The 22,518-nt window shown below is 41.1% G+C and overlaps 1 protein-coding gene across 3 annotated transcripts in view; it reads right to left on the bottom strand.

Moving 5' to 3' along the window:
• The window catches only part of LOC6507092 (homeobox protein cut), a 57,445-nt gene extending 35,234 nt beyond the window's left edge, over positions 1-22,211 (bottom strand). The window contains exons 1-2 of one of the 3 annotated variants that reach the window (XM_044716333.1): positions 20,302-22,210; positions 9,967-10,775 (exon numbers count right to left, since the gene is read on the bottom strand). In XM_044716333.1, coding sequence (XP_044572268.1) covers positions 10,722-10,775; positions 20,302-21,510 — 1,263 coding nt within the window. In that variant the 5' untranslated portion in view covers positions 21,511-22,210 and the 3' untranslated portion in view covers positions 9,967-10,721. Of the gene's footprint in view, positions 1-9,966; positions 10,776-20,301 lie in introns of those variants that run through there. The other 2 variants (XM_032455205.2, XM_014905109.3) reach the window with 2 other exon arrangements.
• Positions 22,212-22,518: the final 307 nt, after the last annotated feature.

Genomic DNA, 22,518 nt, shown 5'->3' with positions numbered 1-22,518 from the left:
CAAGCACTGCAAGCAACATGTTGCTGAGTTCATCAACCATCGTGTCTGCAACATGTTTCCCTAATTCCTAACCATTGCATTTTCCAGGCCCGCCAATTGCATTTTTTGATTGTTTGTTCAACTAATTCAATTGCTCTGCATCGGGGCTTTTCCTCTTAAAAAATTAACATTCCCTAACAGCGGGAAATCGAACTGTTTAATGGCTTTTCGTAGTGCTCTTTTGATCTAGTTCGGAAAGTGAAATTGCTCAACAAAGTAGGTGCTGCCATTAAATCGCAATCATCAATAAATTAAATGCAAGGTGCACTTTTAAAGTCCTACCCAGGTTGAAATAAGTGGATTATAAGCTGTTTTTAATGGTTGCATTTAAGACTCCATGCGGCTAAGGAATTTTGGTTAAATATTTGTTGTTATTAGTTGACTTTAAAATGATCAAATATCTCAAATGTCTGTGGCACTAGAAGTAGTACCCTCAGCCCTAATTACTTCATCACAATTAGGGCTCTCCTGCTTTTTGGCACGCAAGAAAGTTCAAAGGAATTTGTGTTATTATCTCAGCTGGATAATTGCGCCACCTCGAACATTTTGTGGCACTCGGCACCTTTGGCGATATTTGGCATCTGCCGCTTTGGCAGATTCCTGGGATTAGGACTCGGTCACGTTGATGCTTGTGCTGTCGCCTGGCACTGTTTGGTTTCTAGCCGTCGCTGTGGCACTGCAGTTGTGGCAATTGTTGTCAGCCAGTGGGCCTGCTGGATGATTGATGAAGTCCACAAGGACATGGCTGGCTGCATTCTGCTGCTGGTGTAGGCCAAGCTGGCACGCATCAGAATCCACCTGTCCAGCTGTCCACCGGCCCTGGAATATTCCCCCCAGAAAAAGATCATCATGGGATCATGATGAGGTGTTGCCCACTTGCACTTAATTGCACGTTTGGTCGGGCGAATCAACGCCCAGGCCAGAAAACCGCCAAAGTCAAAGCCGAAAAACGCCCCTGGAAGGGGCAGTCCACTGGTACACTGAGAATAACTTTAAGATACACTACTACACATTTATGTAAAAAATTATTCCTCGTCTCAAACTTTTCCCCCAAGTGTAATCTCTCCGAAAGAAGAGGATGCCCCCCACTGAGTGGCGATGGCGACTAGCGTGGAAATTTATGTGGCCAGTTGGCCACGGCTAGCAGCGCTCCACAGCGAAGTGGTGGTACGAGCGGGCGGCGGTGGTTCAGCGGGGCAAGGTGGCATTGCTGTTATTGCTGCCGCTCCTGCTGTTGCTGCATAATTGATAAATGTTTACAAATTATTATGTTGCACATACAGCAGCGGTGCCAGCAACAGCGGCAGCAACAACACAGTGGAGGCCACCCAGGCGAGGATGCCACACCCCCTTATCCACCAGGGGCAGATTCTCTAGCGGAAAATCGTGTGGTGTTGTTTTTTACAGAAACTGGTGAAAGCAGAGAGTTTGTTGGTGTTTATTTATTTAATTGATTGTTTTTAATAGTTAAAAAAAAAAAACAATATAGGATACACTCTCTTGGGGATACTAATACATGGAACTAGATTGGTTTTTAGGGAGTAACCTCCTCTAGAGAGTATCATCATAGTCGGATCCTTTTGGTCCAGCTTTCTCCCTCTGTTTGGTTTGGTATTTTGTCTGGCCCTGATGGCCTTTTTTCCCACGACAAGGCGCCAACTGCATATTCATTTAATTTCTGTTCTGTTCTGTACTGTTCTGGCCGCTAATTAAAATGAATCCACGTAGACAGGCAGAAAGGCAGACAGGCAGCTAACGGGCTAAATAAAAGGCGAAAAAGGGCCAAGGGAATGGGATTCGGTTCCATTAGCCCGGGATACTATTGTGTAATGGATCTGGTGGTGAGCTGTATTTATAGCAAAATCATTTTTCCATTGAGAGCGTATTATACTGCTTCAGTCGGTGGCTTTCCACATTGCCCTTGGCATTAGGCATTTGCTTTTTTTTCACTTGTCTTACAGCTTCGATTTTTTATTTACTTTTTTCTTTTCTTCTGCCGCATTCAATTTGGCTAAGTTGCCATTCGATTTTCCCGAAGACTGTGGCAGCCAGTGAGGAGGTGGAAATTGCAGAGGCAGCAGCTGCCAAAAGAAATGAAATCGAATTCAATACAAAATGCAAATGAGACCGCAATCGAGGAAAAACGAATGAGAAATGAGACGCCAGCGAAATCATAAAAATCAAATTTGAAATTGATAGGGGAAGGATCAGAACGGGGGAAACCAGGATGATGACTGGATATCACACAGGAGCTGAAAAGGAAATGGCTCAATCGTCATCGAAGGCCATCCCCTAACTGGCTATGTGTGTGGCGGTGTAGGTTCCACTTACTGACAGCCATTTCCTGGCAATTATTTAAAGCATTTAGTTCATAAACCCACGAACAATGCAGATCTATGACTTTAACCCCGGGGTTTCCCACTCGCCCGCTCGGAAGGGAAAAACTTTTCAATGCTCCTAAACCGCTTAGTCCTCGGATGACGAGGGGAAAGGCAAATTGACTCAAGATAAGGCTGCCCTGGCCCAAGGCCAGAGTGACAACAAACCCTAACCAGAATCAGAAAAACAAAAAAGGGTGCTGCCTAACCCCGTTTAAAGAGCAACGCAATTTCCGGTTGCTCCCTCCGGGATAGAGACAGACTGCTAGACAGTGACAGAGAGGGCAGACTTCCAGTCAGCCAGCATTCAAATATTTGTCATCATCAAGTGACATCTGTTTGTCGTGGGGTTTGTTGTTTCGAAGGTCCCGGTCCCCCAGAAAGTTCGTATAGTCAAAGGTCAGTGCTTGACTTTTCAGAAGAAAGATGGTTCATTGTTAGAGGTCTGAATGAAGCTTAAACTGCAACTATTTCAAACACCATTGCCCATGAAAAATGCAGCATGAAATGGAACATTTTCAATTAGTCAAAATTTCCACACATAGATCATTCTTGCTTTCACAATGCAAGTCAATCGATTGTCAGAATGACGAAGAATTTGCATAAATCTCACAGTTGAGCTGCCACGCCCCCTTGCCATTCCGAAAGGGGGCTTATCGATGAAGCAGAGATCCATGGAGGAGAACGCCTGTTGGAAAGGTGAAAGGTGCGAGTAGATAAAAAGAGGCAGGGAGTTGCATCTTTGAGGGGGAAGTATTTTTAACGAGCTCCCAAGTTCCCGGTTCCCAGGAAGCTGCAACAATTTTCAACGGAAAATGCAGCCAAGGAAAATGTAAATAGCCAACAAGAAAATACAATAAAAGCAAACTCGAGCTGAAAATCCAGCTGGAAATGCAGTCGAGATTCCCCAATGTCCGCCCAAAAAACAAAAAAGAAGGAAAATACCAAAAGACCCAATGACATAGTTTGCATACTCTCTCAACCAAAGAAGCAGGAAACATTTAAGGAGGAAATCCATGGACGGGGGCGGGAAAATCTAAAAAGGGGCAGTGTGGCAGAGTGGCTGAGAGGCAGAGACTATTAAAGCGGCATTTGCAGCGTGTTGAAAGGCGTCGAGGCTGCAATTAGCCGGGGAGCTCTCTGCCCACCAGTGGGGGGGGAGGCGGAAAAACAAGTTGGTGCATCAAGTTGCGTGTGGGGCATAAAAATAGAATTGCATCTATTTTGGAGGGAGCAGAGGAAAACCCAGGAGGGGGGCTTAGTTTATGTTGTCTACCAGGTAATTTAAGAAGAAGGTGGAGCGAGAAAACTGCCTACCTCCTTCCCTGATTTTACGATGATGACATAAGAAGCTGGCACTGAGAGTAACTACCATTAATGAAGAAAACAGAAGACTTTTGAAACAAAAAGTTTGAAAAGAATATGTTAAAATATTTATTATTACATTTCAAATTAACAGAAAATTCTGTGAGAAGTCAATCTAAATCTTAAAATTTTCAAATCAAAAGCTGAAAGCCTATCGATTAAATCCCAAAATAATCACCCAATTTACTCATCAAATGTTAAGATTCCTTAAAAATTCCAAACCAGGAAACCAAGGAACTAAAACTAAGGCATTAGTCCATAGTTTCCAACAGCTGGCACTAAAATCTAATCCCTCCTTAGCATTCCAAATGAAATTTCTCGCCAGCCAGGCAAACACAATGTTGTAGACACTCCAGTAGTATCTTTGCTTTTCATAAACATTATAATCTGCAACTCAATTGATAGGCGCTTGTATAGACCCTGAAGGAGCTGATTCTGAAATCCTATACTCGGCTGTTTGTGTGCGTGTGTACTGGCCATAAACAATTTAAGCCAATTCCAGTTAATGGCCGAGCTAACGATGCCAACGTGCGCCTTGTTAGTTAAAGCATTTTCAAGAATATTCTCAACATATTTCTATAATCATCGAGCCCGGGGTAGACGTGCCAAAGCTGCACCAATTGAAATAACTTCATAATGCTATAGAGAACAAAGCCAGTTATGGGCTGGGTTAAATTCAACCTTTGACCTATCCTAATTAAGTGTAACAATAAATGGCCGACCGACCCGATTGGAAGGTTAGCGTAGGCGTACTTCCAAAAATTCGATCCGCACGAGACCCCGCGGCGAGATCCCTGAAAATCCTGAATACCCAAAGACCCAGCATGCCTTGTCTAACTAATTGGATTAAATTTGATGCTCGACCTCATTCAATGGACCACTCGCGTTGTGTTCTTCAGGTAGGATCCATCGCATACACAACCAAACAGGATTCGGATTTGGACAAAGGAAATGAATGCCCGAAACTCGTTCCTTCGCCGCATTGTATCTCGACCAGAAATCAATGTAAACAGCCGGCCCAGACCCACATCCCAAATCCAAAACTCAAACCCAAACAAAACAACAATGGCACTGGCAATTCGGCCAAGTCATTTTGGACCAAAGTCTCTTGCACCTTTTGGTAACCATTTTGTACTTTTACGATGATTTCATGTCGGCGATAACCGAACAAAATGCTCAAGTGGTCAGGGGGTAAGGTCTCGATGCTTTTCTAATCTCCTCGAGTGCATTTAAAATGAAATTAAATGAAAATTGTTTCCACTTTGATTGCGATGGTTTAATGAAGGATGAGCGATTTTAACGAGCGGAAAAATTGGAATATTTGTTCAAGAGGGACAAGAGTATTTTTCCAATGGGGTTTGACAGCAAAACAATGCATGAGTTTCGGGTATCATATAGTATAAGTTATAAAAACACTAAAACCTTCCAAAAACATGTTTTAAAAACAAATAAAACAATTTCGAGAAGGAAATGTTATTTAAATTGTTTTTCTTCTCATTCCGAAGAAAGAGCAGAAAATGTCAAAAGCAGCATCTGCAGGAACCGCAGAATTTCTGAGGTCCTGGCGAGGACTTCTTTCAATTTCGGGTCTGCCACAGCATTTTGCTCAACTTAATTGTGTGAAAAACTTTCCAGTGAATAGAGTGAGCTTCCATCTCTCCATGTGACAGCCCCGAGGAAGGGAAAGTAAAAATTATTTAATATAATGGGAGTTAAGAGAACAATAAAAACAAAGTTTTCTGCCAAAAAAGAAAGTGTGGGCTGAGCACAAATAAGAGACACTAACTTTGACACAAACTTTAAACTAAAGAGATTTATGAAGTTGAGCTAAAGTGAATAATAATATAACCATAATTTTAAAATATGTATTACTAAACATATAATTTAATACTTTGAAACACAATTTCAGTGATATACTTAAAGCTAAGCGGGAAAACTCATTTGAAAAGTAAGTAAAACCTTCTGAAACTCGCGCTGCCAGGAAAACTTTGACAATAGAAGATTTTCATGAAAAGAAGAGGGTGCAGCAACGGGGCTTAATATGGGGTTTTCGGGAGGGATATAGTGGGTGGGACTCGCTCAGCCAAAAAGCAGCAGCAACCGAGACATTTATGATGACGACAACATTTTTTCGCTTTCTATTTTGACGACGACGAGCACGGCGAGGACGACAAGGACGACTAGGACGAGGATGGAAGCTGGCACAGCAGCAATCACATGCAGAAAAATGCACTCGGAAAAAAACCACGCACACACTCGTACGTGAAAGGAATTGTTCTTGAACAGGACTCTTTGGATGCAAGTTGCATTTTCGACGAGATGGTGGATAAGTGCATGTCTTCAAGTGTTTGTGGGCGATGGGAAAAAAAAATAAAATTATATCCTAGAAGACCCTGGAAAAATATTGGATGAGCTGGAAAACAAGAACTCGTCACTGAAGTGGCAATAACGCTTGTTAACGCTTTTTTTCTATTGAAAGTGAGACAGTGCGACAAAAATCGCGTGTGCCTTATCTCGTGCGGGTTTTCCGCGTTTTCCTAGCGGTTCGTGAGTCCAATTAAGGACCCGACTTTAAAGTCGCTCTGCTTATTTTTCTACCTAATCACTAACTAAACAATTAATCAACCGAGACCAAAGTTTCACCATGTGGCCAAAACGGAGGCAAATTCCGGCGGTAACGCCCAGGGAAGTGACATTTTCGAGGCGGAACGTCAACACGATGGCCCGAAACAGTTGCAGCTTGTGGACCCCACTGCCGAGCCGGTTGATTAATGAGCTGTGATGCTTGAAGGTCCCCGAAGTGGGTAAGTGGGCAAGTCGGCAAGTGGGCGGGACAGTGCAGTAACCGAAGCTGTAAGTTAAGCAGTTTTAAAAGGGAAATGTCGGCTGAAGGATTTGTTACTGGTGACTGGGGAAATGAGTGGCTTGATTACGTGAGCTCTGCTCAGCTGTAAAAAGTCCGGGGAAAAGAATGGAATAGAGGGCTTACTCAAAGAGAATAGTAATGGAAGATGATCAACAGGGAATTATATGAGTTAAAGGGAAGATCTGTAAGTGAATGGTTTAAAAATTGCTGCAATTTAAGCAATTTTGAAAGTCTGAAACTTAAACAATATGAGAGTAGTTTCGCAACACATGTGGAGTATCTAGCCGAGAGCTAACAATTCTCATTTATTGCCAAAGCAAACAACTTGTTTAACACATGTCTGAAAATATAATTTCCTCAACAAATTCGTTTCTAAAAATAAGTGAAATAATTTCAAAAGCAAATACCCGGACATCAATCACATACAAAATATCAGATAACACAACACTCTTCAATCCAACATCCTAATAAAGTTTGGAAATTCAGTTTTAGTTTCAGTTTTGGCTTCGCAACCCAACCCCCTAGTTGGGTGAAATGTATATCCAAAACATACAGAATTAAGCTGCTCGGGGATAAATTACAAATGGGAGAAGCACACCCGGGTATCTGGGATATATTTTTCTACTCTTGGATGGCAGACAAACTGGCAACAAATTGCATAAATCAAGTTACACATCAACTTGCAATCACAAACTCTACTGGCAGTTGCAGTCACAGTCAGAGTCGGTAGTGCATTGGGGTTTCTGGTCATATAACAAACATTTTCATCTCGAAATTCCATTCCCAATGGAATGCAATTGAAATTTAATTTTGATAGATATTTTCTCGCTTTTTTCGCCAAAAAGCCACGCTTTTAACCCTCGCGCCCAACATTTTTCTGAACTTTTTATTCTGGGGGGCATGGATTTCAGAGTTTTTTTTCCCCTCCCGATAGATACGACCCGATTTTCGTGGCTGGATGAGATTGAAATGTAATCAAAAATTGCGAATATTGCGAAAACTGAACACTGCAAGAGTACATCCCGCGGGCACATCTTAGTTGCAACGATAGCGTGGCAAGTGCATCTGATGGTTTGGCAAAATGGTTTCGGGGTTTGTGGCCTTGGGTTTCATGGCATTTTCAGTTAAAATGGATGCATTATCGTAATATTTAAACAAAGCTTCTGCAATCAGCAACTGGCAAGTATCAAAAATTAATCAAAGCAAAGGTAACACATGTAACACTTAATTTAAGACACTGTTGAGCCAATCTACCAGCAAATGGCGTACAAAATTAATTAAAGCAAACTGAATCCTGACAAGGACACGCACAATGCACCCATGTAAGTGGGCGAATGTGTGTGTAGAGTGTGCGGAGTGTGTGTACATTGTCCTACCCGGAAAAGCCCTTGCTTCTGGCTCCTAAAAGCGAGCACAGCTGCATACTAATAAGCTGGCCATCATGGCAGCACATCCTCAACCTCTTTTGGCCAATACCTCATCCTGTCCACCTATACTGGCCATTTGGCATCTGGTATCCTCCAGCCATTTTCCCTTCCTCGGGGTCTGTTGGTCAGCCACGTGCCACGCCTACAATTCCGGTGAGATTGGGGCGGCGGTGGCAACGGTGACGGTGACGGCAACGGCAGGGAAAAGCTGTCAAGCTGACGTCGGTACAAGCATTATGACGGCATTTACACATCAGCTTCAGCTTGGCCAGCAACCGAGGATTAAGTGGAGGACCTTTGCCCAAGGACTAAGGCCGGGACTTGGGAGTCCTGAGCTTATAAGCCGTTGCAAAAAGGTTATACGAGCGAATATATGTGGCTAACTAAAAATGTGCCATAAAAAGGGTGCCTTTTGGTTTAAAAATGTATACATTTTTCAAAAGATTGTTTAAAATCTGATTCTTTTCCAAGTTTCTAAAGACTAGAAGTCCTTAAATTACCAAATTATATATCAAATAACTTTTCTGTTAGCCTTTTTTTCTAACCATGTACCAAGGTTGAATTTAAAAAAAGCATTCCTGTGTAGTCTTTGAAATTTTTGCGACTAGTATGCAAATAAATCCGAGTCTTCGTGGCTAAAAAACTCAATTTCAGCCAGTCAGTGCAGTAGCAGCTGTTACTTCAGCCTGAAACCCCCCTTTTTTTTGAGGGGGGGACTGTAGTTTCAACCGTACCGGAGGTCAATCGTACTCCGCCAACCGTACTCGGTCCCTTGCCAGGACATGTGGCGACAAACAGCGGGTGGCGTTTTCTATGTGTTTGCCTGCAAACACGCAGCGAGAAAAGAGCAGAACGGAGCACAAGGACTAGAAGGACGAAGGATGTTGAGCATGCACTAGACCCATTTCGTTTATGGTTTAGAATGCAGGACAAGAGTTGAATTGCACATGGCCAAAAAAACTAAAGCCTAAACCGTGAAATAGTGGCTTTTTAGCTAGAGGATTTCAAAATAAAATGTTTTCTCTTAAAATGGAGAACTCAATCTCCTGGATAAAGTCATTATACCCTTTTATGAACAACTTCCAATGGGTCTATTTTAATAGAAATCTCAGTAACCAAACAAAAAAAAAATATGAAAACAACCCCAACATTTTTTCACAGTCTCTCTGAGATATTTGCTTGAAATTCGTTTTTCTGCAGACTGCACACGAGTTTTTGGATTGGGATAGGTCCTGGAATTCGGTTGGTTTCTCTGGTTGCGAGTCCTAAATGGATTTAGCCTGTCGCCCCATCTCTGCCCCTCGGTTTCTATCCATCTCTTTTCAGTGAGAATGGAAAATGTGTTCATTTGCATGTGCCACATGTGTCCCAGAGTCGTTGTGTGTGGCTGAAATGCAATAAAAACGCCTGCCAGACCCCTGATGTTAATTCACAAATTCAATTGTCAAATCAATACAAAATGGCAAATAAATTCTCATCTTTTTTTTAACGCCACGCAGCTGACAATGAAGGAATAGCTGCCAGATGAGTCAGAATCTCATTAAGTGCGACCTGTCACGTTCGATTACAATAAATATCTAGGCAAGTGTCTGAAGTGAAGGTTTCTCGAATGAAGACAGAAGCCAAGATGGCCAGAAGGCAGATTGCACTTGAAGAACTACTCATATTGAAGTGTTAATAAGGAAAGTAGAGGGCTTTAAGCCTTAAACTTGAAGCTTTTAGACACTTTTATTATCAATTATTTCACACACTCTATTATATTAAATCTTAAGCTCCTTTTGACTCTATTTTTTCAAGTGTAGACAGACAGATATAGGACAACCGGAACACCGGACGGATGTTACAGGTCAGACCAAATTTCTGGTCAGCAACCGTAGTGGGGGCCACATTTTGCGGTCACTTGATGGACAGTCTTTGGACATTTTAGCCAACTGGCGGAAAAGTGTCGAAAAACAGAGTAAGGAGGTAGAGGGTGCAGCGAAAATTGCCGCAAGTTCGTCAACAAAGACAAATATTTGCAGATATTCAAACGATGTTGCCCGACTGTTGATGTTGTTGCATTGCATGTTGCTGCTTCTGCTGCCGTTTCTGCTGCTGCTGTCGATGTTGATTGTTGGTCTAGTGGCCGCTGCTTGACCAAAAGCCAACAATTGGTCACGATCACTTTGCCTTTATTGTTTTCGTTTCTATTTCTCTGGCAGTTGGCTATTTTTCCCGTACTTCCCTTGTTTTTCTCTCTCCAGGGCGTCACTCCGCCGTATCTCCCCCTGGTTTTCGCACTTGGCTCGTTCGTGTTGCTGATTTGACGTGACTAATGGGTCGTTAGGCATACGTATGTATGTCCACTCCGGGCCTCAAGGAGCCAACAGGTTGATGGGTAGACAGGGGTCTGGGGGGACCTGGTTAGTCATGCTCGGGCTGAAGTCTCCTCTTTCCCGCTTACGAGCTACAAATTGCGTAGCTCGCTTCGCTGGGCTGATTGCAATGCGAGGCTCCAAGAAGGTCAAGGATAAGTGCAATACTGGCATAAAAGTGCAACACTTAAGTGCAATAATACAATTTCTTGTTAACAGGGATAAACTCAAACTATGTAGTATATATACATCCACATCTTTAAGATCCCATCTCTTAGCTTACCACTTCCAATTAATTCCATCCACTCATTACATTAATCCCGAAAATGTCACTGTCAGAACTCACCTGCAAAGAGATGCAAAAAATGCGATAAGAATTAGTAAGATATTTTGCATAAATCACGCGCCAAACACTTGCCACAAGAACAAACAAATCGCAACTGCATTCCGATCGCGGGAAACACAATCACCTGCAATATCCATCACCATTAGCATCACCTTTGTCATGTCCATGCCCCCCGACCGCGATTAGCTTCGAAAATTTTGGCATCCGACAGATGCTATTTTTCGAGGCACAAATTTGCATATGACATCATCAAAGTGGCAATAGCAGCAGCCAAAGTTTTGTGAAAAACAAACAAAAGTGCAAGCGGAATGCAAAAACCAACAAAAGTCACAGGCAGAGCGAAAATCTTTGGCCGCCGCCTGTCAAATGATTTGCAACTCGGTGCAAATTCATTTGCCTACCAAGCTGCCTCCCCTGCCTCCACCATTGGCAATTATTAGTTGGCAGTCTGACGATGTCTGAAAGCCAAGCTCGAGACTCGCAGAGCAGTGATTTCCACTCCCAGACGAAGGCGAAGACCAAAAACTAAAGACTGTAGACGGCAGACTGCCAGGCAGTTGCAACTGAGAACTGACAACTGGCAACTTGCAACTTGCAACTGCCCCGCGGTGGACACGAAGGCCACGACCAAGAAATAAAAAATTTTGGAAAATATATTTTGAAAGGAATACTTTTGAAATACTCTTATCCTAATATTTTATTGGATGTGGTTTTATTTTAAGATGTTTTCTTGTACATTTGACTATATATCTTCTATCTTAGCTTTCCATAAAATAAAACCAAGCTTAAACTGAAAGCCAAAGTCCAGATACCCTCTAGAAAGAGTATGACAAAAAAATGATTCGATGACTACAAGATTTGTTTGCCATCAAGTCTAGAAACCATTTACCCTCCCCGTTTGAAGACGCCCATTTCTGGTTGATTTGCTGGCGATTTGGACGTTGATGAAGTGATTAACCAAGCCGGAGAGCATTTGGCTTTTTGATAGCGTTTAGTTTATGAGCTGACCTCGAGGGCTTCTCGGCTACACGGCTCCTCCGCTTTTCAATGTTCCCGCCATTTGCGGTCGATGAAGCGCAATCGAATCCGATCGGCAGGTGCACCCCAGGTGGGGCAATGGGTGGGTTCAGACATAGTTGGGTACTTGGAAGCGGATGGGGTATGCAAATTGTGGCATTATGGCAGCGTGGCAGACAAGCTGGAGAGTTTTGATGGTCAATAAAACAAACGATTATGATTTATGAATAGGAATTCATGGAAGCTATTAGACTTAAAACATCATTACTTAATATATTCTCTAATCTATATGAACTTCAAAGTATAATTTCTGAATCATCTTAATCACATACACCTTTCGTAACAATTTAATAAAAATATCTAGACCAATGGCCAAAGAAATGATATATTTTTTTAAAGAATCCACGCAACCTTGACTTTGTTTCTTGAAATAAAAATATAAAAATTTTGTAATACAATCTAGAGGCAATAAATTCATGTTGGATTAGCCTGGTAAAGCGCTTTGAAAATATCCAAATGTTCTGCTTTATGGGACATATAAGTGTGCAGACAAATCTTCAAAAGCCCCGAATAAATCGAGTTTCTTTTATTGAAAAGCGAAAGTGTTAAAGAGTCTCTCCGTCAAGAGACTCCACCCAGCTATAGGATTGTTATAAACCCAAAATAAACCAAAATATGTGTGTGTTTTGGCCCAAAAGTGTGTTTAATGCTCGTGAGTCTCGCCTTTTCGGACCTCACGAGTGCATTGTTCCCAATCGGAATCCAATAAAAATGATATAAAAATTGTGTAATAAAAGAAAATCGCTTACAAATGCCCAATCGAAATGCTGAAAATGAAATATTGATGAAATCCACTAGCTGCATTGTCCGCATGACGAGCCTGAACAAACCGAACTTGACTTTGGCTCTTTAGAGTCGCGACTCGAGTCGCGTTTCTCGAGTCTCATGCATAATGCAAGATTGAAAGACATTGGAAATTTCTATCAATTTAACGAAGAAATTAATCACTGGGAGGGGGGAATCACTGGAGAAGTTGTAGCTCTGCTACTGGGCTTTTCGACAATTTATTGACTATGGCCTGGCATTGGCATTTATTCTCCCAACGCGCCCATCAAATACATGTCCGCCACACCATACACCCTGAATAGACAGAGTGTGGACAATGGGTTAATGTCCAGCCGCAAAACGTGACCCCCGTGATCTATTGAAAGGCCGAAATGAACCAGAAATTGAGTCATCAGTGCTGGTTATTAATATGACGTTTCGGACATTAATTAAAAGCCATTCAAATGCAGATTTTTGTCAACCTGCCAAATACCATAAGCGGACCCCCCATTAGGAATTTTTGTCTGCGAATGCAGCATTCGAAATTATTTTTGAATTTGAAATTCGAATATTTCTCTCCACCATTCTCCACTCTCGGCCCGAAATAATGTTTATTGATTAAGCTGTCAAAAGTGCATGACAATTTTTGGTTAAATTTTTATAATTTTGTGTTTTTTTTGTATTGTATCTTTTTTATCCCTAAATCGCCTGAAAACTGACAACTTTTGTAATGCCAAATGAGCTGTAACAGTGGTCACAATGGGGCTTGAAGTGCACTCTAGTGCGATATTAATCAAGTTGATATGCAAGTCACTTCATAAATTTGTCGTCGACATCAGGAGTGACAGCCTAAATGGCATTTGAACACTCTATTTAGCAGATAACATATGCTATTCACTTGTTTAGTCTCTATTGTATTTAAATAGGTTTGGCGTTTGCACTTAAATAGATAATTCGAAAATGTTAATAGGAAGGTGGCTTGAATATAGGTTATGCACTAAAGTATTGATTAAAGCTTGATTAACTTGATAAACTTGATAAATAACTCATTAAATTTTGAAGACTAAACTCTCGAATAAACTAAACAAATAAGTTCTCTAAAAATGTGACTAGACTCCTTTTTTTATCAAACTTTCTGAATACCATAAATTATCTACAGATATATTTTCTATTAATCTACTCTTAAATCTGAATGCAACAATTTTTTAAAGATTTTTGTAGCAATTGCTTGGATGAGCCCCCTTGAAATCTTTTTTTTGAAACTTAGATTCCCTATATTCTATCTTTATTAAAATTAAGATTTCCTATCTATTTTCTCTATTTGATACCACTGTCCATGTAAGCCAAGTGCGACACTTGCCAAAGACACACACTCAAACACACTCGAGGCACACCCACCTGAGTGAGTTCTCGTCATAGTTTATATGTACTATTACTTGCCTCGGCTCTCTAATCGCGGCTCTAATATTTTATACACATGCATGTGGAATGGTTTTGCAATTTACAGATACTTTTTGACACACATACCAGAAAGGCACACCACATTGACGCCGACACACAGATACTAACCATCACACTCTCAGGTGGATGGAGGGTCCCCAGAGTGGCATGACTGACTCAAAAGATTTATGTTAAATTTTTAATGACCAGCCGGGCAATGCATCAACTTCAATACATATTTTGAATGAAGACATTTGCCAGGCAACCTTTGACCTTTGTTGCCTCAGTTTTGGGAGTCTGCCAGAGTGTGGGTGTGGGAGAGATTATGTTGAGAAACTGAAGTATTTGTGCCCCAGAAGGAACAGGTGGATCAATAGAGCTCAGCAGGTGACTGGGTGGAGGTTCCAGGCCATCAAAAACATCATTTTAGTTCCCCTTTTTGAATGGCAGTTGATTTATTTGAATGTTTCTAATTCATCGGAATCCACAACTCGCACACATAAATGGGATTTAGATACAAATTCCAACAGATACAGTAGAGCTCAATAAACTCTAACAAAATTATATAAATTAAATTTATAGTAAACTATTTTGTGAGAGAATAATAGTTAAAATCCTTTTTTACTAAATGCTAAAATTCGTTTACTTCTACTGCCTTTATTATCAAAGCTCCACTGTATCTCTCTTCTAAAAAAAAACTATTTTTTTGGATGAGTTATTTTTTGGGTGGCATTTTTTTGGTGCGTGCTTTAGTATTCTGTTACAGTTCAATAGTTCGGTTTAGTTAAAGTTTTCTTTTTCATTTCGATGGTGTTTTGAATAACTGACCTGACCGTGACTCTTTTCGCTTCGACCCCTCTGCCCCAAATTGCCTAACACGACATTCAATTTGTCTTTTGCGGCTTTTTTGTTGGGGTTTGTCGACCAACAAAAAAAAAATTGGAGGAAAAGATGAAAAAAAACGGAAATTGTAGGGCAAGCATTTCGCAATGGACTTGCAACAAACGTGTCAACAAAAATATTTTCGTTTGCCGGTCATGATTTATTGTCCAACTCTTTGACAAGCGTGTTATTTTGAGTCGTTTGTTGCCGCGGCTCTCTGCTATTTTGTCGTTTTGTCAGTTGCAAGTGTTGCGTGAAATAAAATCATTTTCCACCCAGGCCTGGGTGCGGCACCTTTTTGTGGATATTAGATTACCTGAATTACACGAAAGTTTGCGCTTGCATGGAAGGTGTTACAGAACTTCAGAAAGGAGGTAAGGAACCCATGGAGGGGCCTTGACATGGACATATTTATGGTGAACTTGTGACAGAGAGACAAACCCAATAGTTTGACTTTCGAATTCCCTTTAAATTGGTCGAGATTTATGGAATTGAATTTATGACAATTAAGCTATTGATTCAATTAAGGCTTAGACTTAAGGGTTTTCATAAATAATAATGACAATGGGTTTAATTAATGTTTATGAGGGCGGTTTTCAATTGTTTGTGATTTATGGGAAAGTACAAGATTTAAAAGCAATAAGTTTATGATTTACAATCAATTGGGAATACAAGTCTAACATATTGTACACTTTTCCAGACACTTCATGGAGGTCATTTAGGTCAGGCTTATAAAGTATACATATGACAATGGCAGCTGGCCATCCATAAAGCCATAAACTAAAAGTCTTTCACTCGCGTAAGTTTTTCTCGTCACGTAATAAAATATTTATGCCCGTGTTCGCAGCTTAAATCAAACCAAACGTGATCACTGATCGTAATTGAGTTCTAACTGTAAAGATATCCCCTCGTACATGAAAACCTTGACCCCAAAATAAATTCATGGGCTGAGCAGTGATGCATTTCCATGAATTACAATGAATTCTTCGTCAAGCTCCTCATCAAAATCAATCACAAAGTCGGCATCTCGTCACATGTGTCTTTGGTTATGTAGTTTACTAAAATAACAAAAAGAGTAGGCATCTTGTAACGAAAAAGAGAGGGGACGAGTTCTGGTTGAGCAAACAAAGACGAACTGCGAATGCATTCAACAGATACAAAGATACATATCATTCTGCCACCGACAAACCGTTTTCTGTCAGATTAACTAACAAACTGCTGTCGTCGCTCCCCAAAAACTCCCTTTTTCTCCCCGCCCCACCCAAAATATACATATTTGTAGTATAATCCCTGGGTGTGTGGCACTGTGTGTGTACTGTGTGTGTGTGGCATGATTTATAAAGTGACGAAGCCGCTAAAAGATTTCGCGGCATTCCAAGAATCTCCACTGCAGCATGTGTGGCAAGAAACGTATTTGAACTGAAGCTGGAGTGGGAAATAAAAAAAAAGGGGAGAGGGCATCTTACACATGTACTGTATCTAAGTAATCTTGATAGTCTAATAAAGTCATTGAAACTCTGAGAAGAAAACATTGCCAATTAGTTGCTAGAATTTATATTGCTTTTTCCCTTCCACCCAAAGGAGGAGGAAAATAATTTCTTAAAATTTATTTTCGAGGCTGCTATAAATTATGGCAAGCTGGCTTAAAAAGTCCACCAAATAGAAAGACCCACAGCCAGGCAATCTGGAGACAATAAGCACGAGTTGTGCAATGGAAAATGTCCAAAGAATAAGTCTTTGGCTTCAAGCGGCTTCGGAGATAGGAAAAGTCAAGTATTTTTTTCTATAAACTCCAAGTAGAGGGATGTCCAGAGATCGAAGGTGACAGGAGTGTGGGAGGGGCTTGAGAAAAACTAATGAATGCCCCTCGCAAGAGGGAAAACATCAACAGCATAAAGTGAAGGAGAAAAGGAAAATCCCTGGGAAAGACACAAGAGAGCTAAAATGAAATTGCACTGCCAATAACAGGACAAAAAGAGGAAAATATGTATGAAATGTGAGTGGAAATTAGCTGAAAAATGTCACCAACAGCCAACAGCTATAGGCCAAGAGTAATTGCGAAATAAAGATAATAAAACAAACGAGCAGCAGCCGAGTTTCCAATAAAAATATTTGAAAGAAAAAAATGATTAGAAAACTTAAACAAAGAAAATGAAATACTTTTTTTGTAGAAATAAATGAAATAGAACTATTTCGAGTATCACCACTTTTGTGGGCTTTTTATTGCTTTCCCCAACCATGCTGAGCTTCAAGGTCGTTGCAACCCCACTGCGACAACCTTCAACCACCTCTGTGGGCGGCAAACGATAAACTCTGGCTGTGTGCAAGTATGTGGCTTCAGATGTCGCTTCTTAACCGTTTTTGACGTTTCGCCGTTCAAAGGCTAAGCCCACTTCTGTGCTGCTTTTCACTTTCCTGAAGATCTGGCAAGCGGTAGCAGCGAGAGAAAAAAAGCAGCCAGGAAAGTCGAAGGAAGCCAGCAGTGACAGGATGAAAAAAGCCACAAACTTTTGGCATGTATAGAACTACACCCACAAAAGATGGCTAAAAGCTTGCAAACAAAAACTGCAACAACAGAACCGGGAAAAGCTGGGAAAACAAGTGATTGGTGTCTCTGTGTGGGGTGGTGTGTGTTTGTGACAGTTTTTCGGGGGAAATGGGAGGACTATACAGGTCCTGTATATCAAGTGGATGTAAGTGCAAATGAGGGATATGCATTAGAGGTTGGGGAAAAAAAGTTCAGAAAGAATTACTAGCAGGAAAAGTAGAGCATCAAAAAAAAAAAGAGAAGACTCTAAAAGGGGAATTCTATTTAAGGTTTTCACAAAAGGATTAAGGCTTAAAGGATTCATTTTATTTCCTATAAACAATTTTCATATAAATATAAAATTGATATAAATTCATATAAATCATATTATAAATATAAATTATTTAAAATGTGATTCAATCTGCAATCAGCCAACAGATAAATAATTTTATTTATATGCAACCTCATTTTATTGAGAGTTAATTGGAAATGTTAATTAAGAATCATTCAAAGCTGATTATAGAATGCATATAAGCCAAAATAATATTTAATTGGGAGAAAGCGAGAAAGGTAAACGGCGTAATTGCAGCCGTACGTGGCATGTTCACATGTCGGGGAGATACTTTTTGCAGCACGGGTAAGGAAGGATGTCAGGAAGGGAGACAGGAAAAGGAGCATACATCCTGCCGAGTAGCCGGCGTCATCCGCAGACATGTGTTAATTGTATTGTTCACCATAAAAGGGGGAAGGGGGCAACTTGTTATTTTGATGGCTCTGTGCCAATTCCCCTGGCGCCACCCCACTTCCGCCCAGCCAGCCACCCACCTGCTTTTCTCACCCACCCACTTTGTTGTACAACTTTTGTTTTTTGTTCCTCGTTTTACACGCAGTGGCTCTTTGTTTTTGCCCATTTTGTAATTATTGTTGTTTTTAGCCAAGTGTTTACCTAGTTGTTAACAATATTTTGAGTGCATTTCTCGTTTTCCAGAAGCACACGCACTTGCCGACAGTTGTCCACACACTTTCCACGTCTCTCCACGCAGTAAAAAATTGGAATTTGTGATTAAGTGGGAAATTATGCTGCAATATTCATCATGTTCAAATGGTTAAACAAATTATATAGACAGCTAAAAAAATAGATTAAAAGCAGTCACGGATAAAATTAAATTTATTTAGTTTGCAGATTATTTTTCGATACAATTTATTCGATTTTTATGAACTAACAGAGGAGGAGCTCATACCACTGCTAAAAGAGGAAAATATGAAGCTCATTACAATAGCATTGCAATCACTAACTGATCTATTCTAGAAACTTCGAAATATATATTAAATAGCTACTACCCATAAAATCTTTCAAAGAAGTTCAAGAACTATTAATGCTCAAAGAAGTCTATCAAACCCTCAGTATTTTAAGTATATTTTATCATCCAAGGCCTCCCGACTATGTACTTACACCGACAACCATTGCTGAAGGACATAAACAATTCCCAAGCCATTTTCAATGACAAGTTAAATAACTATACTCCATTTACCTGAACGCCAAAGACAAAATGCTTGGCCAATAAATAAATAAATAACAGACACTTAAAGTAACAAACTAAACCGACAAAGGCAGTCAACGCCGACTACTTTCCTCGACCAAAATTATTTACTTTCAGACGAATTTAATTGGTCCTTTTTTTGTAAGGTAATTACAGCGCAGTACCAGGAGGGGAGTGGCATTGACCTGAGGGTCGCGGGATCAAAGGGAACCATGAAAATGCAATTAAAACCAGACCAAAAGCCAGAAACCCAACTCTAAGCAAACAGAATGCAATGCCATCCAAAATGTGCAAATCAAATGCAACAAACAGTTTATTTTTTGTTTATTTTTTTGTTTTTTTTTTATTTTATTTTCATTATGCTGGTTGCAATTAGTCAGCCGCACTGGTGAATGGCGAATGGTCAGCCAGAAACGGCCAACACTATTCGTACACCCCCCTGAAATTTTGCACATTGTGTAAATATTTGACAAGAGCCCAGAACACCAAATAAAGCAACATGTCTGTCTGCTCTGGACTGTGCTTTTGCTGGCAAATGTGCTTTGCTTTTGATGTTAGCCAAAATGCAAACGGCATTAGCCATGGTCAGTGCGTAACGCCCATGGTTCATGAATAATGTTTTATACACAGGGGGAAATATTAGAATTTTTTAATTTAAAGACAATTTTTTAACAACACAGAGGCTATGGCTTTTAAAAAAAGTAAAAAAACCCTTTTTAAATTTAAATATTAATTTAATTATCCTTATCTTAACTATTAAAAAATACTAATACTTGAAACTATTATAGACTAAGTACTATAGACTACTTTTCATTCTTTACACATTATTTTGTCAAGTGCCGCTTAAATATTAAAATTTTCATCACAACCTGCCCCTGAAAAAAAATCAGTGTTTTATTTGAAAATCACACTCGTTTCGCCGAGTACCCTTTGACATCTATATGTTTACCTATGGATTTACCGGATCAGCAACCGCCAACATCGAAAATCGCAATCAAACGTGAAACCGAAGCCCCAAATACCAGGCAGGCCCCAAAAATCTGTTGGTCATTTTGTGGCAAGAGTTTGGTATTCGCCCCCGTTGCGTTGTTTATTCGGTGTGGCGGCATCCCTTATCAGTGGCCGACAATCCCCGACTGGTATGGAGCAATGCCAGAGCAATCACAATGGCTAATGACATCATGGACTCCGCATGAGTCGGGGAGTCCGAGAATCTGCCTTATCATATAGTCACTCGCACTTGGTCGTAGCTATTTGTGAACAATGAGCGCAATGCCAAGCCCGGACGACTTACCTCAGATTCAATGTTATACGAAGGGGGGGCCTCATTCCTGATTAAGGGGGTGTTCCTGCTTTTCTCACGCAACGCCTGGAGCTCCTTCTGGTGTTTCTGTTGGCGCAATTTGTGATCATGCTCGATTTTGTTCCACTGCTCGTTGGAGAAGGCGTCCTCGAACTCGGAATCATTGTCCTCATTGGAATAATCTTTATCTAGCTTATCTAGATCGGTTTTTTTCAGATTGGCATCGGTTAGGATTAATGTTTGTCTCTCTGGGCGGTGGGTGGTGGTGGTAGTGGTTGTCGTTGTTGTGGTTTTGGGTGCTGCTGTGGTATGTGGCTTCCTGGTCAACTCCTTCTCCTTGTCCTGCTTGAACAGCCAATCGAAAATGTTTCTTTTCTCAGCCAGCTTATGATGGGGATTCGCCACACTTGGATGTCTGTTGCTGTTTCGATTCCTATTGTCCGAAATTTCCAGTTCATCCGACTGATCGTACTCTATCTCCTTGTTCTCTGCGGTGTGTGAAGGCTTTTGGTTAAAAAGCGAGTATCTGGGCACTTGGCGGGCCAGCTCTTCATCGACGGCATTTGAGCTGGAGTCATAATTATAGTCATACTCCTCGTCCTCATCATCGTCGTCCTCATCGGACTCCTCGTCGGAGTTACTTGTGTCCAGTTCCTGCCGCCAGTTGGGGGCACTGGTGGTGTGGTATTCAGCCCACGGGGGATTCATGCCGTCCCGATCGAAGTAGCGAGTATGATTCATGTTCAGGCCCCGGTGCGAGGTAGTGGGTGCTTCCGTGGTGAAGACTGTCCTGGGCGTGGAGGTTCCAACGGCGGCCAAGCGATGTTGCTGGTGACGCAAGGCCGGGAAGACCCTGTGCTCCCAGCTCTGGTGGTGGCGATTATGGTGGCGCAAGTGATGCTGCTGCATGGGTAGCTGCGACTCAAAGCCGGTGAGATCCCCCTCGGACCCGCCCATGGGCGGTGGCTGATGATTCCCGTTCCCCTCCAGTTCGGCCCGCAAATGCTGCTCGTGCCGCAAATGGTGATGACGCTGCTGCTGGTGCTGCTGGGCTGCCTCCAACTGGTGCAACCTCTGCTGCTGATGCGAGATCCGGTGGGGAGGCGCCACTGTCGATACCCTTTGATCACTGGTATTAGCCCCGCCAAGGGGCATTACCATCAGCAATAGCCACAACATTTTGGCGCTCAACGAAGGCATTGTCGTTTCTGTTTTTTATTTTGAAATATTACTTCTACTTTGTTTTTATGTTTTTATATTTCTTTGTTTTTTGTATTTCTTTTCTCGGCACCTGATATTCTTTTTAAAGCATTTTCTCTTTTGTTTGGCTATTAGCTATTAATTATGGCGTTTAATATTCTGACACTTGCTGACGAGATCTTGAGCGCTTTTTGTTCGGAAAGGAATTCCAATTATTCACTTGGCTGTTAATCGTTGAGATGATATTTGTGACACAAATGATATTTTTCTTTCTGTTTTTTCTTTGTTTTTTTATGCTTTTTTCACACTTTTCTTTTAATTAATATTTTTGAAATATTTTTGCAAATCATTCACAAAATTTATATCTTTTAGTTTTGCACTTTAATTCAATTTTTTTTTCAAGAGAACTCACAAAACGCCCTCAACTTGCAAAGTAACTCAAACACACACCCACAACTTCACTCACGCACATCCGATTTTATATATCTGGGCTTTATATCTGCGTGTCGGCGGCTGGTTTGTGCAATGATTTGTTTGTTTTGATACACGGGGCCAGATGGCAGAACTCCATAGACCGATGGCTAAATGCTTTTCACTTATTCTTATTCACGGATTATGCACGGATCCGATTTTCCAACAAGACCCGACGACTTACAGATAACGACTGTATCTCGTATGAATTGGATTGGATTCTGAGGCAGATGCGCCCGGTGCCGAAATGTTGAGATACACTACCTATTACACTATCAACCAATGTTGCGATCCACACTGGCGGCCGGCCAAGTTGCCAGAGCGTTGTCAACATGTTGCAAGCAACTTTGGTACTGGAGCGGCAAGAAAAAATAGATAATTCATATCTATTAGCCGGACCGATCTGGCTGGATATTCGTTAGCCTAACCCGTTCTTCACCGAGTTAGCCAAGTTAAAACGAGGGAATTTAATTTAGGCCTAGACATTGCGCATGTTGCTTCATAAAATATAATGTCAACAATCTCCCACACAGTCTT

The sequence above is a fragment of the Drosophila ananassae genome, chromosome 3R (assembly GCF_017639315.1).
Source record: "Drosophila ananassae strain 14024-0371.13 chromosome 3R, ASM1763931v2, whole genome shotgun sequence".
NCBI lineage: Eukaryota > Metazoa > Arthropoda > Insecta > Diptera > Drosophilidae > Drosophila > Drosophila ananassae.
This window is presented reverse-complemented; position numbering and strand designations above follow the sequence as displayed.